The following is a 27,056-nucleotide window of genomic DNA, read 5'->3' on the forward strand; positions in this document are numbered from 1 at the left end:
TGCTGCTTAATATTTTTGTGGAAACCAATACATTTTTGAATAGGAAGTTCAAAAGAACAGTATTTATTTGAAATAGACATTTGTAACAATTTTAACTGCCACTTTAAATCAACATGTCTTCACTAAATAGAAATAATTTCTTTAGGAACTGACCCCAAATATTTAAACAGCTGTGTATACATATATAATTTTCTAGTTATATATTTCCTTGTTTAGAAAATTAGCATGACTAAAGCTGTTTTGTTATGCCGGTGATGACATATTTTGCTGCCTGATATTAAATTCATGAAGGACAGGGTGTAGCTGTAAGATAACTTGAGTAAATACCTGAAGGCAATACTCATTGGAGGAAGTGAGATAATGTTTATATTTAAGTACTTATCGCTATTAATCTTGGAGTTTTTCCATCTTCAATGGTTGTGTTGTTGAATGACATGGAGTACGAAAACGTTTTAAGGCTTTATTGCATAAATTACAAATATTCATTACAACACTTTTTCTTAAAAACGTTTTTGCCACTTAGGGCAAAAACTAGGTGGATGTTGGGTGCACTACATACAAGCACAAGTTTAAAGTGAAAGCAGCTTTGATGCATAACATCAGCACTGATTCCTGGAATCAACCTACTCTTCACATCTTCAGTGTGTTGTTATACTCATGTAATGGAGTACTGTACATTGTAAATGTTTCCATGTGTGATCCACATACTTAGGAATAGCTTTCATCTTTCAAATATTTCAGCTCCAATCCCCACAGGTTTTACCATCATCAGGCCCCCAGGGGCCCGGCAGTGCTCCAAAAATTTCAGGTATGCAACATTCTTTACGAGATTCAGAAGGCAGCTGTTTGTAATCGGGTTGGTTAGGCCACTGTTACTCACCCTTATAGTGAGGAGGACGTTTCTCTTTGAACGCCAGCAAACCTTCGAGCCTGTCTTTGGTTGGGATCACCTAGGAGACAACAGAGTCACATATATCAGAGGAACGCTGAAGCTGTGCTTCTTAAGAGCTAAATATAGTGGCTTCCTGAGTGATCTAGGCCAGCATCCGCTCTCTTCATGAAGTGCATTATGTTAACACTTGAAATGGCTGATACACAGACTGATTATACACAATTAAAGCATTGCATGCATTCCTTTTATATACTTAAATCTTTAGGCATTTTGGCAGGACACTATGAGGAGAAACAGGAAAAGAGAGGGGAAACAGAACTGGGAAAAGACCTCAAGCTGGGACTCGAACTTGAGTAAATTTGTCAGAGCGCCGCCCACATGGAAATCAATCTTGAAAGGTTTATTCATCACTGTTAAAATAAAGTGCCCTATTATGGGTAATGAAAGGTTCATATTTTGGTTTTGGGTGTCACCAACAACAGGCTGACATGCATGCAAGGTCAAAAAACACTTTCATTGTCTAATAATATGCATTTATTTTTACCTTATTTGCTCAACGACTCCCAAACGATTCACTCAACGATTCATTTTTCCAAACTCCTCCTTTGCGTGACGCTAATCTGCGATGATTGGTCTGATTGGATCCAAAAGCGGCACCTAGTGGCAAAGAATGAATTTGCATTTTCTTAGACCAACGAAAAGACCAACAACTGGTGGGGCAATATGCTAATGTTTCAAGTTGACAAAAACGACTTGCTTCAATGATTCAGAGTCGACTCTTTCTTTTGAGAGACAATAACTTTATACTTAGTGCACGTTCAGATTTAAAACTTTGCAGGATGTTTTCATTCACTAAGAGCTGTGTTACACACTGCATGAAAGGTAATTTTCAAAAATCCATAATAGAGGCATTTTCAAATAAATTACTCAATGATGAAAACAAATGGTGTTTTTACTTCTGGAACCCAACCCAGCAATATAAGACTAATATTTCATACGGCAAAACTGTAGTTTGATTCTCAGATTAATGGAAATGTTCATAGAGTAAACATACCAGAGCATAACATGCCTCTTCAACAGCTAATCCAGTGTTCAAATCCACCTGAAACAAACAAAAAAAACAACCTCATCCCCTTTCATCCGCAGAAACAAAACATCAAGCACGATGTTGTATGCATACACAACACACTTTCTTTTCTCCTTGTAGCTGCAGGAACAAACCATCCAATAAACGTGCAAGAGCTCCTCATGACAACAGAAAAAAGAGTCCTACTTTTGTAGGTGACCTTGGCATTTTCACAAAAACAATATATTTCACAAATATCTGAACCCTTCATTAGAAAAACAACCAAATTTTAAGCAAATGTCCTTTGCCATTAAAGGCTCAATAGAGCTCTTTCTGTATTTAACTACCGCTCTTCTTAAAAGAAAAAAATAAGGTCAGACACAAACAAGCTATTTTGCTTCCTAGTGAAAAACTAGTGAAAAACTCATTTCATTGGAAATGAGCATTTGTACAAAATGATTTCACTTTGCTTCCTGCATGATTCATTATTCCTTTTAAGTGAAATCTCAGGTGAGTGGTACTAAAAGCGCGTTCAGTTTGATCCAAGACAGATTACTGTGAATCTGGCAAAGTTTTATTACGTTGGTTGCTATATATATCATGGCAGTCCAGAAACAAAATGTCCAGTAATTGGCTAATAAAAGACTAATATTCTATCACATTTGAAAGTAATGCAGCACTAATCACTAAGCCTGACCGTAAACCTAAACGATAATGTAAACAAAAGCAAATGTGAGATAAAAACGCATTTGCTGAGGCAACCATGCTGTTTCAGATTGCTTCTACAAGTCTTTGAGCTCTTTATCTCTTTATCATGGGACTCATATCAAAGCACTTCACATCACAAGTACAATGCTACCAGGTGTGCTGTTGAGCAAGTTTACATTTTTAGATAAGCCATACATACGGAGCTGGTTATGTGATGGAAACAGCAAAATGCATTAGTTTACAAAAAAATCAAGTGTTTTGAAGTCATAACGTGGTATTGTGCAAGGAACCATAATAAAAAAAGTCTTTATTAATCAATAATCTGTCCCTGTAATCATGTAATCATAATTTATGTGAAAAGGAATAAAAGCTGTTTAGGTTTTAATGCCACTAGTGTTAATTTTAGCTGGAAACTGCAGTGTTTCTGCAATTGTATGCATTAGGGCTGGGCGAATTATCAGGCTAAAGTTTTTCTTATCAGTCGATATTGATAATTATCATGATAACTGACAAATCTTTATTTCTTTCAAGTTTAAAGGCAGATTTCGTCTTGTGAGTGAAAGTTATAACCTGACAGTTAATTGTTTTTAAACTGCTCTTTTTTTTCATGACAAACCCTTGCTAAACAGGTGAACATTTCACACATCTGAGGCACAATGTTCAAAACATGTATAATAATAAAATGTTTTTCTACATTAAAATATGCATGAGTAGACTTAAGTAAAATCCCTTTTCAGTCTTATTTCCTTTACAAATTGTCTTAATAGAGAATGAATTTCTCAGCTTCTGCATGCTCTAACGTCTGCTCTAATGTTTCAAATCATGTTTGTGTTCCCTGACTTTGACAGCACGATGCAGATGTAAATTAATGTTCATTAACAAAAACAGTAAAAACACAGTAATGTCTTCAAAAAGTATAACAGCCTCATATTAAATGGGTAAAATGTAAACATTCTAACTGTTTGAGACTCTACTTTTATTAAAACGAACCATTGGTCATCTACAGCAATGGTTCCCAGTCACGTTCCTGGAGAACCCCAAAACTGCACATTTTGCATCTCTTCTTTGTCTGACACACCTATTTGATCTGAATCAGGTGTGCTTGATTAAGGAGACATGGAAAACATGCAGTGTTGTGGGGGGTAAAACCACACATAGCAACTCACTGCCATGGTACAATGCAACTATATGGTTTCTATGGTATTTGAATGAAAAAGGAGACCGATCTCCTAACACTGCGCTGCTTTATGAACCCATCTGATAATTGGTCCATGTGATGCAGCTTTTAACACATTAACATTATATCAAACATGTGTTATTGTTCTATTGAGGGAAAAATATATTGTGATAATTATCATTATGGTTTTATCACCTAGCCCTCTTATGTATAGACATGTTTTGCAAAAATGTAGGTAGAGCCACATTTTCAAGTGCCTATGTTGGCATTTTCCTCTTTTAATGACTTCAACAGAAAAGCTGAGGTGGTCTGTGAGGTCACTTCCTGAGGGACCTGCGGTGTTGACAGGCTGGCCTCTGGGGTCAAGGTAATGTCATGAAGCAGACTCTCTCTTTGGTTTCTCCGATGACAGCTGCACATGACTTCATGTAAAATCACACTTTCGCTGGTAAGACGAGAGACGTAGAGTATGTAGTACAGCACAACGGTTTATCTTATGCATCACAGTATGTCTGGTTTTCAGAAAGCAAAATATGAAAATAAACATCTTTTCAAACAGAGGTGATAATGTTTCCCTTATCTTTTTTGTGATGCAAATGGAAAACTCTACAATAACATTCAAGTCACAGACAGGTTGTGTGAAATGGCCTCGGCACAAGAAAATAACTATTTTTGACCAGAGAAGTCTGTAAAATGTGCAATCTTACCTCTGTTCCCTGGTTGATTGCTAACTTGGCCATTCTAATCGCTATTGGCCCCTGAAAGAGAACAATCATCAACGCTTCATCAGAACAATGGTCACTAAGATGTTAGCTGAATGAACTAGCACAGCTGTGTATACCTGAGGGATGGTTTCACGGGCCAGATCCAGAGCTCGCAGATACGCCGCATCTCCACTCTTATTCTGCTCCACAGCCTGATTCACCAGGCCGAGACGCTTGGCTTCGTCCCCGCTCAGCACCCGCGCCGTAAATACCAGCTCTTTAGCTACAGACACACCTACAGTTCATGGCAGACGCTGCGTTCCCCCTGTAGCCAGAACAGGACAAATAAGATTCAAAGAGCTAGTTATTCTATTAGACATGTTATATAAATCTGTGACTGAGAATCACACCCAAAACATGTGTGATTGAGTACATACTATTGAAAAGTTTAGGGTTTGTAAGATTCTGAAATGTTTTTTTTTTTTTTTTAATGGAGACTCTCACCAAGGCTGCATTTATTTGAATAAAATACAGTAAAAACAGTAATACTGTGAAATATTATTACAGTTTAAAAGAACTGTTCTCAGTTTTAATATATTGTAAAATGTAAGTTATTTCTGTGATGTAATTTTCAGCATCATTACTCCAGTCTTCAATGTCACATGATCTTCAGAAATCATTCTAATATACTGATTTGCTGTTCAAGAAACATTTATGATTATTATCAGTATTGAAAACAGTATGGAAACCATGATAAAATATTTCAGGATTGTTTGATAAATAGAAAGCATTTATATGAAATAGATGCTGCACACTTTGCTGTATACCTGCCTTCCAAAAACTAGTTTTCTTCTTTTTCGCTCTCTGTTGTCTAAGGCTGTCAAAGTGACAGATGTGATTTCTAAGGATGTTTTTTGATTTCAAAATAAAGTGTTACAAAACTTCTCATTTGAGCACAGGTCAGTTCTGATGAGCATTAGGAAAATGTAGCAAAAAGTGTGTGTTGAAAGTGGGAAAGAGGACACATAAATTATCTGATTCAGCCATGTGTATTTCTGAGATGATTAAAGCAAAACACGTGTTTTATATACAGCCTCAGTAATTTGCTAATTTGCTTATTAATAGTTAAGCAAGGTACCTGTTATGTTTAGGTATGGGGTGGATTAAGGGATCTAAAATACACTCATGCAGAATAAGGCATTAATATGTGCTTTATAAAGGAGCCAGTATGTTAGTAATATGCATGCTAGTTAAGAGTAACAATTAAAGTGTTACCCACAACTGCAAGAAAAGACTCTGAAGAATCTGAACCTGTGTTTCCTTATGAAAGTCTGTAATGTTTTTTAAACAAAAGCAACAATCTTGTCTATTCAAAAGCAGGAAATGAACTTATTTGATACCTTGGTAGTATGTTGAAAGCATTTACCAGTATAGCTAGAGGCTCTTGGCATGACAAGTAATAAGAAAAAAGATATGTATACTACAGTTCAAGTTAAAGGTAAACTTACATTTTTGAAATGTTATAAATATTTTGATGTTCTTCTATCAGAGTTTAAAGAACAGTTGAAGATTCTGTCATTATTTACTGTACACATTCTCATATTAAAACCTGCATGCTGTCATTTTCTTCCCATAGAAATTAGATGCTTTAATATTTCCATGCAACTACATTAGAGTAGAAATGACCAGGGTTGTTGAGTAAACATCAATGTAAGATTAAATTTAAAAGCAGATCAAGTGATATCTGGCAAGTAATAAGGGCATTTTAGGTCTTGTGATAAATTTCAGTCTGCTCTTCAGAAGAAAAAAAATAACAATAATCACGTCTGCATTCCTATATAGAAATCCCACTGGTTTAAAACTGGTTTCCTTGTGTGGCATGACTGAATGCAGTTACGTAACTCAGAGAGTAACAGATAGCTACAGTGTGTAAGAGATACATTATGTTGCCTAAAATGAAGAAAATTCCTCTGGATGGGAAGATTATCAGTGAATGATTCAAATTTCAGTCTGTTCCTCACATTATCATCTGACTTCAGAAGACATGGTATGGAGAGTGCAAGTCAAATGGACTAACTTTAGGGTTCTTTCTATGGTGTGGTTTTTATTTTGTTTATTTAGTTATTTATATTTAATTTTTCTTTTACAAGTAAATTAATTTTTTTTTTAAACTAAAACAAAAAAAACTAGCCACAGGTCCTTCTCAAAAAATTAGCATATTGTGAAAAAGTTCATTATTTTCCATAATGTAATGATAAAAATTAAACTTTCATATATTTTAGATTCATTGCACACCAACTGAAATATTTCAGGTCTTTTATTGTTTTAATACTGATCATTTTGGCATACAGCTCATGAAAACCCAAAATTCCTATCTCAAAAAATTAGCATATCATGAAAAGGTTCTCTAAACGAGCTATTAACCTAATCATCTGAGTCAACTAATTAACTCTAAACACCTGCAAAAGATTCCTGAGGCTTTTAAAAACTCCCAGCCTGGTTCATTACTCAAAACCACAATCATGGGTAAGACTGCCGACCTGACTGCTGTCCAGAAGGCCATCATTGACACCCTCAAGCGAGAGGGTAAGACACAGAAAGAAATTTCTGAACGAATAGGCTGTTCCCAGAGTGCTGTATCAAGGCACCTCAGTGGGAAGTCTGTGGGAAGGAAAAAGTGTGGCAAAAAACGCTGCACAACGAGAAGAGGTGACCGGACCCCGAGGAAGATTGTGGAGAAGGACCGATTCCAGACCTTGGGGGACCTGCGGAAGCAGTGGACTGAGTCTGGAGTAGAAACATCCAGAGCCACCGTGCACAGGCGTGTGCTTTTGAACCAGAAACAGCGGCAGAAGCGCCTGACCTGGGCTACAGAGAAGCAGCACTGGACTGTTGCTCAGTGGTCCAAAGTTCTTTTTTTTTCGATGAAAGCAAATTTTGCATGTCATTCGGAAATCAAGGTGCCAGAGTCTGGAGGAAGACTGGGGAGAAGGAAAAGCCAAAATGCCTGAAGTCCAGTGTCAAGTACCCACAGTCAATGATGGTCTGGGGTGCCATGTCAGCTGCTGGTGTTGGTCCACTGTGTTTTATCAAGGGCAGGGTCAATGCAGCTTGCTATCAGGAGATTTTGGAGCACTTCATGCTTCCATCTGCTGAAAAGCTTTATGGAGATGAAGATTTCGTTTTTCAGCACGGCCTGGCACCTGCTCACAGTGCCAAAACCACTGGTAAATGGTTTACTGACCATGGTATTACTGTGCTCAATTGGCCTGCCAACTCTCCTGACCTGAACCCCATAGAGAATCTGTGGGATATTGTGAAGAGAAAGTTGAGAGACGCAAGACCCAACACTCTGGATGAGCTTAAGGCCCCTAACGAAGCATCCTGGGCCTCCATAACACCTCAGCAGTGCCACAGGCTGATTGCCTCCATGCCACGCCGCATTGAAGCAGTCATTTCTGCAAAAGGATTCCCGACCAAGTATTGAGTGCATAACTGAACATAATTATTTGAAGGTTGACTTTTTTTGTATTAAAAACACTTTTCTTTTATTGGTCGGATGAAATATGCTAATTTTTTGAGATAGGAATTTTGGGTTTTCATGAGCTGTATGCCAAAATGATCAGTATTAAAACAATAAAAGACCTGAAATATTTCAGTTGGTGTGCAATGAATCTAAAATATATGAAAGTTTAATTTTTATCATTACATTATGGAAAATAATGAACTTTTTCACAATATGCTAATTTTTTGAGAAGGACCTGTATATGCTTTTTTTGCACCGCCCGTTTCATAGCAAAACGCAAAACTGTTACATTGCTTTCATTGACGTGCTTCAAGCCCCGTTCACACTACAAGCGACACGCAAAACAACAACCAAACAATACCAACCATTTCAATCGAGACCAGTCACGCGACAAAGTTCAGAGCGACAGCGGCCGTTAGCGACAGGATGGGGCGTGTCCAGTGATGCAACAAAGTTCAGAATCCTTCAACTTTATGCAAACGAAGAGCGAATTTCGGGAGCGACAGCCAATAGGAAAGAAGACGGTAGAGCTCATGTCCTCTCAGCGCCATAGATAAACATACACAGTGGAAGAAAGTAGGCTCTGTTTCTCATTCATTTTTGTTTGTATGTACGGATTTAATTTAAATTTAGATTATATTTAGTCTTTTGCCTCCAAAATGTTTGTACTTAATGGAGAGAAACCTGATTCGCTGACAAGGCAATCATAATTGAGAACATCCACTAGCAACCTCATCACAAGCTCCTGGTGACATGCAGTCAAAAGTCGCTGCTAGTGTGAACGGGGCTAAAACGACACGATCCCATTCATTTCAATGGAGAGCTGGTGATTTCTGGCGACACGAGTGACAGTGGATGGGGCATGTCCAGTGACACAACAAAAGTTTAGAATCATTCACCTTTATGCAAATGAAGAGCAACTTTCGGCAGTGACAGCCAATAGGAAAGAAGACGGTAGAGCTCATGTGATCATGTGAGAGGAGCTCAGCTCCAGCGGTGACGCTGTTTGCCGTAGATTAATGCCGCGTTCCAGGCAACCCGTAACCCATGTTTTTCCAACCTTCTACCCATGAAAATGCACCGGAACAGCAGTCAAACCCGTGACTTCCCACCCGTGAACTCTTACTAGATCGATGTACTCCCAGTTCTGAGCTCTGACGTCACATAGCCCACGAAACAACAATGGCAGCCCCTAAGAATAATATTGCCAACGGATGCGGTGTTTTGCAAGTGGTACACAGTGAGAAATAGACTTTAGGACAATATAACGTTGCAATAAATTTAATAATCTAGCTACAATTCCTTGCGCTCAGGCAGTTTGGCGTGACTTGCCTGGAACACTACAAAGTCATGAGTCGTGATTTGAAGTCATGATTTATGGGCTCAAAAACATGCCTGGAACGCAGCATAACATACACAATGGAAAAGAGCAGGCTCTGTTTCTCATTGTTTTTTGTTTTTATGTACCAATTCAATATTATATTATATTGCCTCCAATTTGTTTGTTTTTAGCGGCAAGAAAACTGATTCGCTGTCAACAACAACTTTAGGCAGTAGTGAGAACGCCCACTAAAGGGCTCATCGCCAGCCCCCGGTTGACACGCAGCGACAAAGTGCTCAGAAGTGCTAAAACCCACAGCACATATAGACCAATTATAGGTTTGCAAACATTCAGGATGTGCGCGCATCATGGTTGCGGAAAACCCGGGAGAGATAGCCTTTACAGATAGAGAATTACACAGATACGGAACAAAATAGTTAGGTTTAAAAAGATTACAGATTATATTTATTAGATTTAATTTTCAACAATTTTTCCACATATTACAAGAGCTAGTCACCCAGCGATAAGCAGTTATTCAGTGAAATTGACGTGGGGTAGTCTTACAGATCTGAAACAGGGATGAAGTTTTTTTGTGGGCGGAGCCTATCTTGTGGCAGAAATTGATGGTTTTCAAATTGCAGTCTATGGAGCCATGGAATAAAAGAATAAAAAAAGGTAAATTTGATTATATATTTCAAAATTCTGACTTTATTCTCGCAGTTCCGAGATCACACAATTCTAATAAGGACAAATAACTCATCATTCTCTCTTTTCCCCTCCCTTTTCCCCCCCAAAAAGTCAGGATTGTGAGATAAAATAAATGTAAAAATGTAAGAATGTTTGAAATAATATTTCATGCTGTAACTGTGGGGCTAATACAATACATCCCCTCTGAACAGCATATGTGAATATTATGTAGACCTATTGTTTAAATCAAATGTATGCTTTAAAAGTAGAGTAATCATAGCAGTTTTCATCCAAAGTACTGTATGTCCATTTAAACATCTGCGTTTAGCTTCAAATGGCGTCTTTGATGAAAGTATTCTATCGAAATTATTTGCATTCCGATCTTGACATCAAAAGGCACAAAAATATTTTTTTTCTCTTATTCCATGGATTTTACCCATTTACCTCCACTTGTTGCCAGCGCATCCACCATGCGTGCTCAGCTGCAAGTGACATAACTGTGATGTTTGCAACCCGCAAAAAATAAAAGCTTGCTGATTTTAGGTTCTAAAATGCTGAAAATTCATAAAAAAAGGAAATAAAAGAAACCATAAATACTAGCATTGTATTTATTTAATAAAATAATAGTATTTTTATTTAATAGTCACTTTTAAATGTTAAAATATAATAGCACTATAAATATTTATTTATAATACTATAAATTATAAATACTTTTTTTGTTCATCATTTTATTAAAAAAGAAACAAAATAAGTAAAACACAATAATACTATCATTACTATTATTAATTATTTTATATTTAATGGGTCAATATCAAAACGTTCATGCTATGTGCAGTGTGAGCACCAAACCATATCTCCAGGTGCTCTCATGAGAACCAGACTAAAAAACATACAGTATGGCATCCCTGATTATGAGTTAAATATAGGTTGATTTCCTGGAGAATGTAAATACTGCAGGGTTTTTTGCAAATTTATTTGGTGCCACTATTGAAATCATGGCAGCTTTAACTCAAAAATGTAAAATCACATTTCGATGCCTCCATTTATATCTATCTCCATTTATAATCGTTGAATCATGAATCTTTTCTTTGGAAATTTGCAGTTTTGGCATGTTACCGCAACTTCTGGGTTCCTTTCACATGAATTTACATAATCAGGCAATCTTTTGACTCAGTTGCACAACTCTTACTCAAGCTCTTGTGTAAAATATGTTTACACATGAAAGTGCAGGGACGTGTTGCATAAGTGCTCACTAATAAAGCAGTTCCCAGCCCTCCATGGGCAAATGCCACCTCTCCCTGGTAAAAAGACACATGAATAAATCATAGTGTTTATAAATCTAGGGCACAGCCGCACTAACTGACTGTCTTTCCAGTCTGACTACTCCTATCCAAGCGCCATGGCCAGATTTACCACTGGGCTCGACTGGGCTGAAGCCCATGGGCCCTGCCTTGTACAGGGCCCTGCCTTTTCACATTTATGTTTGTTTCATTTGTTTAGTTATGCCATATCCACTGCACACGCATGGGTTAACAGCTTCCAACTGCGACCTTCGAGGCCATAATCAAACAGCATAAAACTGGTATTTATGATTATTTCACATAGAAAAGAACTCATGTATTGAATTGTGTCTGTGCCGATTCATTTGTCATCATGGCTACTTTCAACAGCTCCATTAAGCCTTTAGCCCAAAAGAGCGCACATTTAGAAAGATAATGATAAATTCACATATGTTCACGCCTCATTTCTTTACAAAGGATGATACTGTATTAATGTTCCACTGAATTATGCGATCTGGAGAGTTTTGAGCACTCTCTCTCATCTCACTGCCATCACACATAGAGGGGCAGAAATGTCATTAAAACGATTAAAAAAAAATAAAAAGCCATTTAATAAGTTTCTTTTATTATAACATAATTACATTTAACATAATTTATGCAGAATCTACCCATCTATGGATTTTTTTGATAGCGATTTAATTTGATTGTTAATAGCCAACATGTCTTTTTATTCATATTGAATTTAATTTAAGAATCTGACATAAGAGGACACAGATATGACAATACATTTTTAGAATACCAATACATACGTCTTTTTTTTTTTTTTTTTTTTTTTTTTTTTTTTTTTTTTTTTTGCTCAGTGTAATTTCAGGGTTTCGATCTCTCAACTGAGAAAACGCATCCGGTTTATTGTATTATTTTGGGTGAACTATCCCTTTAAAGTTCACTTTTACATCCAACTACAAAACACCTGCATTGCTTACGAGACATTGTTGTCGAGCGCAGAGATATGCTAATACAGGACAATCTGTCAGTGGTCATGGGTGGGGCCTGAGCAAAATGACGTCATACTGCTCAAAAAACCTAAACAGTATGATATTTGAGACCGTTTAGGTTTTTTGGGGATTAAAAAAGAGTGAAAGGATTTTTATCATTGTAGGGTGGTTGTGTCCACACACTGCTAAGACACATTTATAAGAGAAACACCATGTAGTGAATTGCATCTGATGTCCCCTGTAAGAGTTTGTGAGTTTTACACTGTACATACAGACAACCACAATATATAAATATAATCAAGAGCAATGATAAGACTGATCTCATTTTCTTGCAGTCTTCCCATTTCATTAGCAATCAATATGAACTGACAATTCACAGAAATCACAACCATAAACAGGTTCGGAAAAACATGAGGGTGATTAAAAAGCAGTTTTTGGGAATTTCTTTAATGTGCAGAGTCAGGCTGTACAGTTGTGGCCAAAAGTTTTGAGAATTACATAAATATTAGTTTTCAAAAAGTTTGCTGCTAAACTGCTTTTAGATCTTTGTTTCAGTTGTTTCTGTGTTGTACTGAAATATAATTACAAGCACTTCATACATTTCAAAGGCTTTTATCGACAATTACATGACATTTATGCAAAGAGTCAGTATTTGCAGTGTTGGCCCTTCTTTTTCAAGACCTCTGCAGTTCGACTGGGCATGCTCTCAATCAACTTCTGGGCCAAATCCTGACTGATAGCAACCCATTCTTACATAATAACTTCTTGGAGTTTGTCAGAATTAGTGTGTTTTTGTTTGTCACCCGCCTCTTGAGGATGGACCACAAGTTCTCAATGGGATTAAGATCTGGGGAGTTTCCAGGCCATGGACCCAAAATTTCAACATTCTGGTCCCCGAGCCACTTAGTTATCACTTTTGCCTTATGGCACGGTGCTCCATCGTGCTGGAAAATGCATTGTTCTTCACCAAACTGTTGTTGGATTGTTGGAAGAAGTTGCTGTTGGAGGGTGTTTTGGTACCATTCTTTATTCATGGCTGTGTTTTTTGGGCAGAATTGTGAGTGAGCCCACTCCCTTGGATGAGAAGCAACCCCACACATGAATGGTGTCAGGATGCTTTACTGTTGGCATGACACAGGACTGATGGTAGCGCTCACCTTTTCTTCTCTCCGGACAAGCCTTTTTCCAGATGCCCCAAACAATCGGAAAGGGGCTTCATTGGAAAATATATGACTTTGCCCCAGTCCTCAGCAGTCCATTCACTATACTTTCTGCAGAAGATCAATCTGTCCCTGATGTTTTTTTTTTGGAGAGAAGTGGCTTCTTTGCTGCCCTTCTTGACACCAGGCCATCTTCCAAAAGTCTTCGCCTCACTGTGCATGCAGATGCGCTCACACCTGCCTGCTGCCATTCCTGAGCAAGCTCCGCACTGGTGGCACTCCCATCCCGCAGCTGAATCCTCTTTAGGAGACGATCCTGGCGCTTGCTGGACTTTCTTGGACGGCCTGAAGCCTTCTTTACAAGAATTTAACCTCTTTCCTTGAAGTTCTTGATGAAACATAAATTGTTGATTTAGGTGCAATCTTAGTAGCCACAATATCCTTGCCTGTGAAGCCATTTTTATGCAACGCAATGATGGCTGCACGCGTTTCTTTGCAGGTCACCATGGTTAACAATGGAAGAACAATGATTTCAAGCATCACCCTCCTTTTAACATGTCAAGTCTGCCATTCTAACCCAATCAGCCTGACATAATGATCTCCAGCCTTGTGCTCGTCAACATTCTCACCTGAGTTAACTAGATGATTACTGAAATGATCTCAGCAGGTCCTTTAATGACGGCAATGAAATGCAGTGGAAAGGTTTTTTTGTGATTAAGTTAATTTTCATGGCAAAGAAGGACTATGCAATTCATCTGATCACTCTTCATAACATTCTGGAGTATATGCAAATTGCTATTATAAATTATTAAGCAGCAACTTTTCCAATTTCCAATATTTATGTAATTCTCAAAACTTTTGGCCACGACTGTAGGTTGATTTCCTGAAACTCTGTAGAGCTTTTGAGAAGCGTAGGATTTTTTCTTTTTCTTTTGCAATACCTTTGTTGACATTATTGAAATTATGCCAGATTTAACTCAGAAAAAAAGAATATCACATTTCTAAACCAATCCGCATTTAAAATCTTTGAATCATGACTCTTTTCTTTGGAAAATTGCTGTTTTGGCATGTTACTGCAAAAAAAAAGACAGGTTCCTTTGACTTGAATTTTAATCAAACCATCTTTTGACTCAACTGCACAAATCTTACTTACTGTAAACAATACAATATGCAAATGCTACCATGAGCAACGATAGATCTATTTTTATTGCAGTACTCTCTTTCATTAGCCACTAACTGTTTTTTAAACAATCAAATTTATATCTGTGGCTGCCAAACACCTTTTCAATGGCTTATTAAATTTTATGATAATCCTTGATGTTAGAGAAATACAGTATTAGATCAAATGCTGCTCCCCATATTAGTGGACTAAACTCAATGACTTGAGCAGCATTCAGTAACAAACAACACTCATTATGCAGCAGAGATTTCACAAGAAATTCAGGGAAATCCTTGCATCACACCAGTCCTGACTTTGCCTTTATTCAATGCATTTACAACACCACCACCACCGCCAAAAAAAAAAAAAAAAAAAAAACGATTACCAGAAACAGTGTCAACACGTTGGAGAAAGAAGGAGGGCAAAGAGTGTGACGAAGGTTAGCTCAGGGTTGTTTTGAAATCAGCAGCAGAGGCTGGCGAGAGTTACACATTGCATTCCAAGAAACCAGAGCGGCCGTCAAGAAAAAGCATCACAGTCAAACATGTGCTGGAGTTCTTGGAAGGGCTACACAATCCCTGCAGCCTTTAAATCTAATCTTGGCCAATTTGACAGGACTTAGAGACTGAAAATGCATGGACAAGGCAGAAGTGGTTGTTCTTCTATTTTCAAATAACATGAACATTTTGAGGATGGAACCTTACAGTTAATGTTTTACTTTGGCCTTTTTGGGGGCCCATAATAATGGCCTAAATTCTATAAAAAGAAACAAGTAACAATTGTGTTCTTATTTTTTACATTTTTCACAAAACCTACTTTTGAAAACTAGTCTGAGGTTTTCACCCAGTCAGAAGCAAACAGAGAAGTTCTCTGGAGTTTGGAGTCTGAATAGCAAAAGTTATCAAAACCAAGTTGAAGTTGCAATGTTTGTCACTACAGGACTCCAGAGCATTTGAAGTAGGCGGGGCCAACTGATCAAAAAGTGAAGCCGCCGCGCCACCATATTGGTATTCCCAAGTATAGTCAGCGTTTCTATATCTTATGTATCCCTATACATTCTTACAACGCAAACATCCTGAGCATGTAAATGGTTATTTGTTTAACTTTGGGAATTTTCCCTGCGTATTAAAAAGTTCCATGTCCTAAACATTACCGTAGCGAATATCAGATGAACATGACGAACATCAGACAGACAAATCCACAACATATGCAAATGATAGATTTATGCTTTGTATGAATGCATTTATTCGCCTCGTACATTCATGGTTTATATAATTATGTTGTTTTTTATTCGTACAGTATGGTAACTGCATGATAATGATTTAAACGTCGGTTAAATTAATAATTAATTAAACAAATTAGGCTACTCCTGGAACCTAATGCTAAAATAAAATGGCATCTTGAGGAGTCTGAAATAGATATTGCTCCCTCAGGACATAAAATAATACAAGCGTCATAACGTATTCAGAGAAATAACACTGGCCGCGTATGCTATGGACTTAAAGACATAAAGCTTTATTTCCAAGATGATGTGTGGTAAGCTCTGAATTTCAATACAATAGAGCAATATAGTAACAGGCTTGTATTTATAATATATATTGTATATCCGAATAAATTTCAGATACTAATATCAGATATATATTCATGTTTAATATTTCCTACGTAATTACGTACATAAATATATTTTGTGTTGGATCAGTCACCTGTGTCAGCAAGTGTGCAACTGACACCCACCTAAAGGATTTCAATATAGCGCTTATCCTGCCCAAAAAGACCATAAACATTTCAGATAACATCTTAAGTAAAAAAATTATTTACATGAGCAATCCAGTCATATATATAGATCAGTGGTGGGGCCACTTTTATTTAAATGGTTATAACTCTTGAATAGAATGAGATATTTTCACCATACCTGGAACACATATGAAAGAGCTCAATCTGATGTCACAGCAAATGAAAATGGTTCTAACTAAGCACCTATTAGTTTGATTGACTTGAAATTTGGCATGCAGTGTCATTGTCTAAGATGCCACGTATACCTATGAGGGCATTGGTGTATCGTGAAAAACATGACCGCTATCGGACAATGAATCAGACAATTTTGAGTGCCCTTTAGACAAGGTTAACGAAGGCCGAACGGAACGAAACTCGATGGGCCTGTTTGACTCATGGCCTTAGAGGTCTGTGAGAAATTTGAAAGAAATCGGCCTCTGGATGGTGCCATAGTGTTTTATGCCTCTTGTATCATGCAATGTTTCTCTCTCTCTCTCTCTCTCTCTCTAAAACACACAAACATACAAAAACACACACACACACACACACACACACACACACACACACACACACACAATATTAGAATAATATGTTACATTTCCTCATTCAGAACAACTTTGCCTCAAGAACCACTGCTGTCAATCAAACCTTTTGTTAAACATTTGATACTATAAAAACTACAAAACACAATACAATACAAAACTACTTTTTCAAACTAGTCCTAAACGGTTCGTCCGATTTTCACCAAAGTTGACACAGACCATCCTGGCAAAAAAAAATTTAAAAACTTTTTGATAGACCCAATCATTCTCGAATAACGCACAAATGAATTTGAAGAGTTTGCCAAAGTGGACACGAGACTTTATCTCCTCAGCACTTTATCGTATTCAGACCAAACTTGGAGTTTCTTATCGCAACCACGACATGAGGTTACCTGCAGAATTTCGACACAGTGCTCAGGAGATATCAAAAATTGCTCTTTTAACTTATAAATTCTGCCCTGAAGGTACTCAAAAAGTTTTGGGGCAGCACCAACTTGTGGTAAAAATATATTGCGCGCTTCACAGCACCAGGCACATGAGGCATCATCTTCTTCTTGTTGCTTTATGGCGGATCGCAGACTTATAAGTGCATTACCGCTACCTATCTCTCAAATGCACCATTAACACTCTATCTACAATCTCAATCAGGAGTGTCAATGGTCCACTTGAGAGATAAGTGGCGGTAATGCACTTATAAATCTGCAATCCGCCATAAAGCAACAAGATGATGATGATGCCTCACGTGCCTGGTGCTGTGAAGTGCATTCACAAGAGTTCTAACAGTTGATCACATTGCGTGAATCAGAGGCAAAAAAAAAAAAAAAAAACGATATATATACTGTTCAGTTTCTTGCACAGACCAATCGTTTTGTGTCTTTACACATCAATGTATCATCACGAGCCGCAGGGTTTAATTTGGATTTTTCTGAGCATGTTTTTTTTTTTTTTCTCTCATAGATTCTGTTACCATTGCCATGCATTGTACGGCTGAGAGACTACAACGGCTAAAGCTAAAAATCTTTGTTTGTGTTCTACTGAAGAAACAAAGTCACCTACATCTTGGATGCCCTGGGGGTAAGCAGATAAATATACATTTTTTTTTTGGGGGGGGGGGTGAACTATCCCTTGAACTACTTTAATTTTGCAATGCCACACAAACACTCCAAAAGGTTAAGATATTATTCAAGTACTCTTTCAACACCATGAGAAAATAAAATGTGAACAAGCACATACAAAACATCTACTGTTAACACTCCACCCTATTTATCTGGTATCACTGCATTACGCACTATTTAAAAGGTGTGTCAGTGATGTCATACCTCTCACAAACAAAAACACATGTCTCACATGTCTCTCTTGTTACAGAAGGCCTATATACTACCAGCCTGGACTGACCTTCTGTTCCTCCTCATTACACACATAACACAATCATTCCCAGCACAGGACAGGAAGTATGAAGAACTATGAAAATAAACCAGTGAAGTGATTTTCCCACAGTGTGGCTGCCTGGTAACAATCTGAAAAATAACATTGTCAGATAATGTATTAGTTAGTTGATGCATTAACTAACATTAAGTAATGGGACCTTATTGTAAAGTGTTACCCAAAATTTGTGAAAAAAGTAGGTGAATCAACATTCAAGACAATTATTTTTAAAGGGGTCATATGATGATATGATTACAAGTTTTCCTTTCTCTTTGGAGAGTTACAAGCTGATTGTGCATTTCCTCTTGACAATATCCCATAGATTCTCTCTGGGGTTCAGGTCAGGTGAGTTTGCTGGCCAGTCAAGCACACCAACACCATTTAACCAAATTTTGGTGCTTTTGGCAGTGTGGGCAGGTGTCAAATCCTGCTGGGAAAAGAAAAATCAGCATCTTGAAAAAGCTGGTCAGCAGAAGGAAGCATGAAGTGCTCCAAAATTTCTTGGTAAGCGAGTGCAGTGACTTTGGTTTTCAAAAAACACAATGGACCAACACCAGCAGATGACATTGCACCCCAAATCATCACAGACTGTGGGAACTTAACACTGAACTTCAAGCAACTTGGGCTATGAGCTTCTCCACCCTTCCTCCAGACTCTAGGACCTTGGTTTCCAAATGAAATACAAAACTTGCTCTCATCTGAAAAGAGGACTTTGGAAAACTGGGCAACAGTCCAGTTCCTTGACACGTCTGTGTGTGGTGGCTCTTGATGCCTTGACCCCAGCCTCAGTCCATTCCTTGTGAAGTTCACTCAAATTCTTGAATTGATTTTGTATTGTCACCAATAGTTGATTGCTGGAACTATATGCAAAAATCCATGCAGATAGTTCTTCCGGGATGTGTCCATTGCTGGAGTGGCTGAGAAGCTCTGCTGTCATTATACCAGAGATTGGCTGTAACTCAACCCCAAAAAAAAGAAGTCTGGAAAAGACACCTAAAAAGAGCTACCTTGAAAGAACGAACTCGGAAGGACGTGAGAACACAAAATGCATCTTCGTGAGAATTGAGATGCGCTGCGATCTTGGTGCTTAACTGATCATCACAGCACGTTATAGGGAGCGATACACAATAAACAACAGAAAAAAGTGTACAAGCTACTGTATATCGTCCGCCCGCAGCTTCTTCTGGGATTTCTAACAGTTCTGCATTCGATGCATCTTCGTTATCAAGAACACAATCCTCTGTACTTGTGTTCTTGAGTATTGGAATTGAACTTCGATGGTTAATGATGACGCAGAGCGGGAGCACAAGGACGCAAGATTGCATATTGAGAAACGGTCTTCCTCTTACTATTGGGAGATGAGAGGGTCTGTATTACTTACTACTGGAGGATAAAGTGCAATGGTCAATTTGGATCACGTGTGCCTTAATATCTAAAAAATAATCCAAAACTATTATTAAGTGTAAAACATGCTGGAGATTAGCTGATAGGCTGTCGAGTCATTAAATGATAAGCTGTTTCCTCCAGACACAACAATTTTTAGTGTCACAACAGCATCTTGGTGTTTCTTTAGTCTATACAAATGGAAGCCAATTTATACTTCCAATAGAATACCCAATACATTTTTGAGTAAATAGTCCCCTTTCCTTCCTTGGTTGTTCTCATGTGTAAAGAAAAAGTCCTGGCTCTGACAGCTGCATTAATATGTGTACCATGGTATAAACAATATTAAAATCTCCACTGGCAGAAGCATTTCTATTGTCACAAGTTAACTTCCTAAAGAGTGTAAAGACTAAGGCTCTGTACAGCTTTCCAAGCACTGAAAGTTTGTAATGACCTACAAAATCTCAAAAGGAAGGCCCAAACCCTGGTCACCCTTGTCCTTCCCCACCGGCATATCTGTGCCGAAGGCATGTGGCCATGTGATTCATCAGTCCAGGGTGTGAATATCCCTTGCTATTCTGACCCCACCACATGCAGAGTCATTGGAAAAGAGCTTCACGTGGTGAAGTGGCTGGCATGATTAAGGCTACGCTCCCATACTCTTAATCCCATAATCTATACACTTAAATTCAATACAACCAACTGGAAATATTTATTTATCAAACAGCTCAAGACTTCATGTGGAATATCCTTTACAGTCTTGTAATTTTCCAAACGCTACCAATCAAGCACTTTTTGGTAATCAGGATGTCAATTAAATAATTATCTTTGGAGTAGCAAGAAAGCATTACACATTATCAGCAGAGCACTAAAAGGAACATGCTCTGACTTATTAAAGCAGAGGAAAACCACTGCAGGTCTGAAACTGTAGAAATAGATATCCGCAAAGATGTTCACATCTTCAGATAACAGGTCAGTGAACAAACTGGTTCAAGGGCACAAAACAGCACAACCAAATAATGTCTGACGTCTTCGCCACTGTTTTTCCAGGCTCTCTCAGCCTGCTGAATAGGATGGGTGCCAAATCTCTGGTGACCTATTTTCATCCTGAAGACAGAAACCCTCTGGCTTGAGTGATAACCTCACCGACTGTCTGGACTGACATTATATACTGAAACACAGATACTTTCCAACTCAACCACATGTACCTAGATCTAATGGAACTGAAAAACATGCCACTGGTTTTTGGTTTCACCCAACAAACCATAGCCATAACAAAGCTGTCTGATGCAGAATAGTCCTATATCTTACGAACTACAGTAGCCCCAGAAGTATTTGGGCACTTGAACATTTTTAAATGCCATCTAGTTTGATTTTGTATTCTAATAGAGTGTCATCTGCAAACAACTGACAACACACTCTCAAAAATAATTTAACTTTTCTTTAACATTTTTAATTTCAACTAGCTGATATCAATATAATTTTAGTGAACAGATAAATTCAGTTTCCTGTAAGTTCAAACAGGTGTAACAAGAGGTGTGGTTCATCACATTAACTATGGATATGTTTCATTAAAGGGGTGGTTCACTGTTTTTTTTCTAGGCTTGATTGTGTTTATGGGGTGCAGTCTAACATGTGTTAATGCTTCGTTTTGCAAAAAACGCATTATTTTCCACATAATTTACCTTTATTCCACACCACTCTGTCCCTTCTCTGAGAAACACGCTGATCATTTCCTTCTTTTATGAAGCCCCTCCTTCAGAAATAGGTGATGGGCTCTGATTGGTTAGCTAGCCCAGTGTATTGTGATTGGCTAAACCGCCTCTAGTGCGCATCTTAACTTCCTGCCCTTCACCTCAGTGAATGTGCTCCGGTTGTATTGTAAATAACGTTGTTGTTAATATTGCTTATCAGTTTGAGCCCGAAACAGAAGATATTATTAAAGAGGATCGTGCAGAACCTTTTGACAAGGGTGAGGTTTATCTGGGTTTGTGACATCACAAGCCCGGGAAGTAACTTGTTGTAGTCATTACCAGCCATTTTTTTAGGCATTAAACTGCCAGAATTTTAAAAGACTCCATCTTTCAGCTTCATAACTTTGCAGATATTGTTTATGCTCAAACAGCAACATTACACACTAACTAATGTTAAAAAAGTGAAATCGCAATGAACCACCCCTTTAAGACAACCATGAAGCATCCACATAATTTGCCTAGATGTTTTATATGCTTATATATATATATAAATACACACACAGGGCCATAAATTTCATCTAACAGTTGGGGGGGCAATATACATTACATTTCTCAAGAGCAATTTTTGAAGGGGACACAAATAATACAGTTAAAATTGTACTTGTAGGATATGTATACACAGAGGAAAGCCATACTACTATTAGTGAAACAGGGAGACCGTGCCAAATTTAACCAGATCTCATGGAAGTGCATATAAATAGTATGCCAAATACTCAGTTTCATGAGACCGGGCTCGACAAATTAGATAACGACAAGCTGTTGTGGTCACACCGCGACAATGCTTGTGTCCGTTGTATCCGTCACAGTGTTGCCAAGTCCACGTTTTTCCCGTAGAATTGGGGTACTTTATCACTGTTGCTGCAGGTTGTTTTTCATGTCCACGGGTTGATGTGACCCCAATAACATGTAGCCCCAATAGCCCCCGGAACGTGATTTTTACTGAGGGACCCCTTAAAAAGTGGTTAATTTGGGCAGGTTTTGGGTATCAATTGGGAGGGTTTTGTTGTACAAAAACCTGGCAACCCTTTCAGTCAAGCAGGTAACATTATTATTTCTAGCATAGTGACTTATCGAAAAATACGTTGGCATCATCTGTATTAAAGGGGTCATATGATGCGATTTCAATGTTTCCTTTCTCTTTGGAGTGTTACAAGCTCTTGGTGCATGAAGAAGATCTGTAAAGTTGCAAAGACTGAAGTCTCAAATCCAAAGAGATATTCTTTATCAAAGTTAAGACTCTGCCACGCCCCCCTAAAACAGCTCATTCTAACACGCCCCCACATCTCTACGTCACTATGTGGAAATATTTGGGTAATGCCGCCCAAATGTTCATGCAAAGAAAGAAGGCGTGGTTTCAGTAACACAGTCAGTGTTGAAGCAGTCATGTCAGGGAGATGTGTGTGTATCTAGGAGAAAGCAAAAGCACTTTATTTGGCCTTCCAAAAGTAAATGCATTTAGGAATCTTTAAGATTACTTACAACAGAACAGCAACGCATTTTATGGACGACCGTTTCGTGAACCTAGGAGAGGAGGTAATACTGACTTTGCTACGACAATCTGGCGCTTCTGAATCAGCTACTGTAAGTATGTTTTATTAGTTTAAGGATTTGCTACTGAATGTTCAAATGAGGAGTTTTGCGGGGCGTGTGTGTGTGTGTGTGTGTGTGTGCGTGTGTGTGTGTGTGTGTGTGTGTGTGTGTGTGTGTACGCGCGCGCGTGCGTGAGAGAAACACAGGGTCACACAGTGGAGTCAGGAGTCTTAACCGTCCGTGGCTTGTGTACTGCAAACACACACGAGCTTCATCACTGTTTTTGTAACGCGACTCTGTTCTCCTTTCAGACTTGAACTGATGGTAAAACTAAGGACATTATTAACTGTCTTTACATTTATTTTGAAAGATGAAGCTCACGATTATGGAAAGGGGCATTACATTTCCTACGAGTGCTTGCGGTGTTCGGCCAATCACAATGCACCAGATCAGTCTGCCAATCACAGAAGTATGCACTTTTCAGAAAAAGGGACTTTGTAGAAAACGACGCGTTTGAGAGAGGTGGGGCATAGAGGACCTACAATAATGTACAGTATTTGAAAAATAATGTGTTTTTTGAACATTAAAGCATGTCAGCATATTCTGTTACACCAAATACACAAAATAATGATCTTTAAAAAAGAATCATATGACCTCTTTAAAAAGAAAATAATCACTTCATCCAACGTTTAAGTGAATAAAATAGCCTGGACAGCTTTTGAGTTCCACAACTATTGACTTTGTTCTGTCTCACCGGAGGTGTGTGTATAGCCTATTTAATGTAAAAGAGGAAAGCAGGCATTTGGACCAAAGCACTGTGAGTTGTTTTTTTTTTTTTTTTTATTATTATACATTTTTTTTTTGCCCCGTTTGTGTTTTTTTACTACCTACACAATTATTAAAGTATAAAACATTGTTATTTACAATACACGGATATTGTAATAATATTGTAAATAAATATTGTAATATATATATAATATAATATAATATAATATAATATAATATAATATAATATAATATAATATATAATAATATATATATATATATAAAAAAATTTAATCATATTTTTTTATGATGTTATAATGTTTTTATTGCATTTAACTGTATTATTTATCTTTATTTTTTTTTTTTTTTTTTTTTTTTTTTACCTAATCAAAATAACCCAACTGCAATTTGAATGAGATTAATTGGAATGCACAATGAAAAAACATGATTTTTGAAAACTTAAAAACAGAGTTATCTGTTTTTGCAAATGAATATATATATGTATATATGTATACACACACACCCACACACAAACACACACACACATTCATACATATATACATTTATGAAATCTTTTGCTTAAAAAGTTCAAAAAAATTACCATTATGTTCTAAAAGTGTGACTTAAGTCTGTAAATACTGGGGCCATTTGCAAGCAGATTTGGGGAAATGCATTACAAGTAATGCAAGTTACATAATCAGATTACTTTTTTAAGTAAAAGTAAAGTAATGCATTACATAAGAAAACTTCTGAGATTTTTTTTTTTTTTTTTATAATTAACTCCAGCTTATTTGTTTTCCCATTTATTGACTGATAAATAATGCAATTAGTTTCTTCTTGTAGGAGTAACATTATATTTACTCCAGCTTGAAAATCTGTGACAGTCACTTACAGGCACAGCAGAAATGTTTACTCTTCTGCTCCTTTGACTTTAGATACAAAGCTATTTTTGAAACAAAATAGCAACTCCAGGAAATGATGCACAGAAGTTTGGAAGAAAACGTGCCTTTGAATATTAATTTTATTGTGTTCTGTTTTCCTTTTCCTGGCAGTTGGAAATATTTGGCCCAGTTTGCTATTGTTGTGCTTCAAAACCTAGTGAGCTGCCTTATAGGTCTGTAACAATACACACATTTCTTGATATGATACAAAAGTTTCAGGATATGATTCAACAAAAAAGGGTGCAAAAAGTATTACTGAAACACTTGAGACAAACTAAATGTATCTTAAAGGGATAGTTCAACCAAAAATGAAAATTACCCCATAATTTACTCACCCTCAAGCAATCCTAGGTGCATATGACTTTCTTCTTTCAGACGAGTCCAGAGTAAATCATGGGGTCATTTTCATTTTTGGGCGAACTATCCATTTAATGTCTAAATGACTTGCTGTCTACATGGACAATTTACTTCTATGCGCCTCAAAACTGAACTTTTTTTTTTCATTCATAGCATTTACTCATTCATATACCTTATGGACATGTACACTCAAGTGTCATGTTCAGCACACAAGTGCATATTAAGTGAATCATTTCAGCAAGATCACAGCACTGTACTTGAACACTGTACACTGCATTTAAATATGCCCTTTGGTTCAATACTTCACCTTCAGAAGAATTCAGAAGCAATTACAGAAACATATACAGAGAGAGGCACTTACCAGCGCCTGGGATGATGGCTAATTTAGTCCCATATTAGCAGAGCTGGCTGTAAAATAAGTCAAAATGTGGAGAATCAGTTAGACTACTTGTTTTCAAATAGACAAAACTCTCAGTCTGGTGAACTCTCTCAAAAGACCCTGATAAATATGAATTCCTTCAGAAGTGACTCATTGTTAATCAAGCAAATAGAGATAAAAAATAAAAATAAAAAATAAAATCTGGTTCATGATGCATAACTAAGAAAAATACAATCTGTGTTCTAATTAAATAATAATTGATAATAAAATGATAATTAATGCTTTAGTGATAATTAGTTACTTGCTTGTAACACTGAACAACAACAGTGCATACTGATCAATAAACTGATAAACAAGCAGTTTAATTTGCTCTAGATAAAAAAAGCATCTTCCATGTGCATAAATGTAAAAATTAAATTTCACAAATAAGAATTTTTTTTTTTTCATTAAATGTATTATGAACTCTTATGTTAAGCTCTCCAGGCAGCCAGTTTATTTCACAGTTTGAAACCATGACAGCATGATTTCAAGGGCATCAGAAAAGAACAAATAATAAATAATATTCCACATTCATTTTTATATAAAACAAACTAAAAACTACTTAAAGTTATTCTTAAGGCATTCTAAAATTTCTATTTTTTTCACAGCATCACAACTTTGAGTCACTGTGCAATTACACTGAACATAAGTCCTAAAATATTCACATTTGAAAAAATGCCATGTGTGAAAACATATGGTGTGGAAATGCATTCTAAGAAGTGCAGGAGACCTGTTATAGCATCATGCACAGATTTCCTAAATCTAAATCTGGGTGTGAGAGGAGAAAGCATGAAAGAGGCCATCTGCTAACTGACAGCACAATGAAGAAATGTTAATTCACTTAAGAGATGCTCAAACACAAAGAGAAACTCCACTGAGTGAACCAAGATTAATTTATAAAGCCATTAAATCACTTTGGGGTGTTAATCCCACACTAGACCTGATATCCAGTGTAGATTAGCCCAGGAGCATCTCTAATATGGATTTACACTGGAAGCGTGGGGCTTTAATTCTAATCATTCATACTGAACTGTGTGAATCAGCTACAGAGCGGGTGATCATATGAAATCATGAGATGAAGCACTACCTGCCACTCTGATGTCACAGGCCAGAGCCATTTGCATCAATGGCTGCAATCGCTTGCATGGGAAGAGTACCTAAAACATTTCATCAAAATGCCTAAAACTGGATTAACCATTAAACGAATATCCCCACACTTTTCTAATTTGTAGTCAGCTGTTTGTTTGTTTTTTAACAGCTGAGCTGATCTCTAGAGAGCAGGACTACCATTGGCTAAAATAATGGAGATATAATAAGAAGCTAATAGGATGTAAAATACATTACCAGTTTATTAATTTTCATCTCTGATATGGGTTTAACATTTTACAATTACACAAAGACGTTAAGCAAAATGTGACTGTGCATGAAATTCTCTCATGATGTTAATTGAGGAATACCTATTAGGATTTCTCTACCAGCACATTTATATAAAT

At 37.2% G+C, this 27,056-nt stretch overlaps 1 protein-coding gene across 1 annotated transcript; it reads right to left on the reverse strand.

Annotated features, from left to right (window-relative positions):
- Window positions 1–1,434: 1,434 nt before the first annotated feature.
- On the reverse strand, window positions 1,435–25,528 carry LOC122146368 (methylglutaconyl-CoA hydratase, mitochondrial-like; the record flags this gene model as incomplete). Its single annotated transcript, XM_042764583.1, is given in 5 exon segments — window positions 1,435–1,549; window positions 1,947–1,994; window positions 4,551–4,601; window positions 4,685–4,872; window positions 25,507–25,528. Coding segments are annotated over 5 exon segments (351 nt in total), but the record flags the coding sequence as incomplete, so codon positions are not given.
- Window positions 25,529–27,056: the final 1,528 nt, after the last annotated feature.

This window comes from Cyprinus carpio, chromosome A10, assembly GCF_018340385.1.
Source record: "Cyprinus carpio isolate SPL01 chromosome A10, ASM1834038v1, whole genome shotgun sequence".
Taxonomy (NCBI): domain Eukaryota; kingdom Metazoa; phylum Chordata; class Actinopteri; order Cypriniformes; family Cyprinidae; genus Cyprinus; species Cyprinus carpio.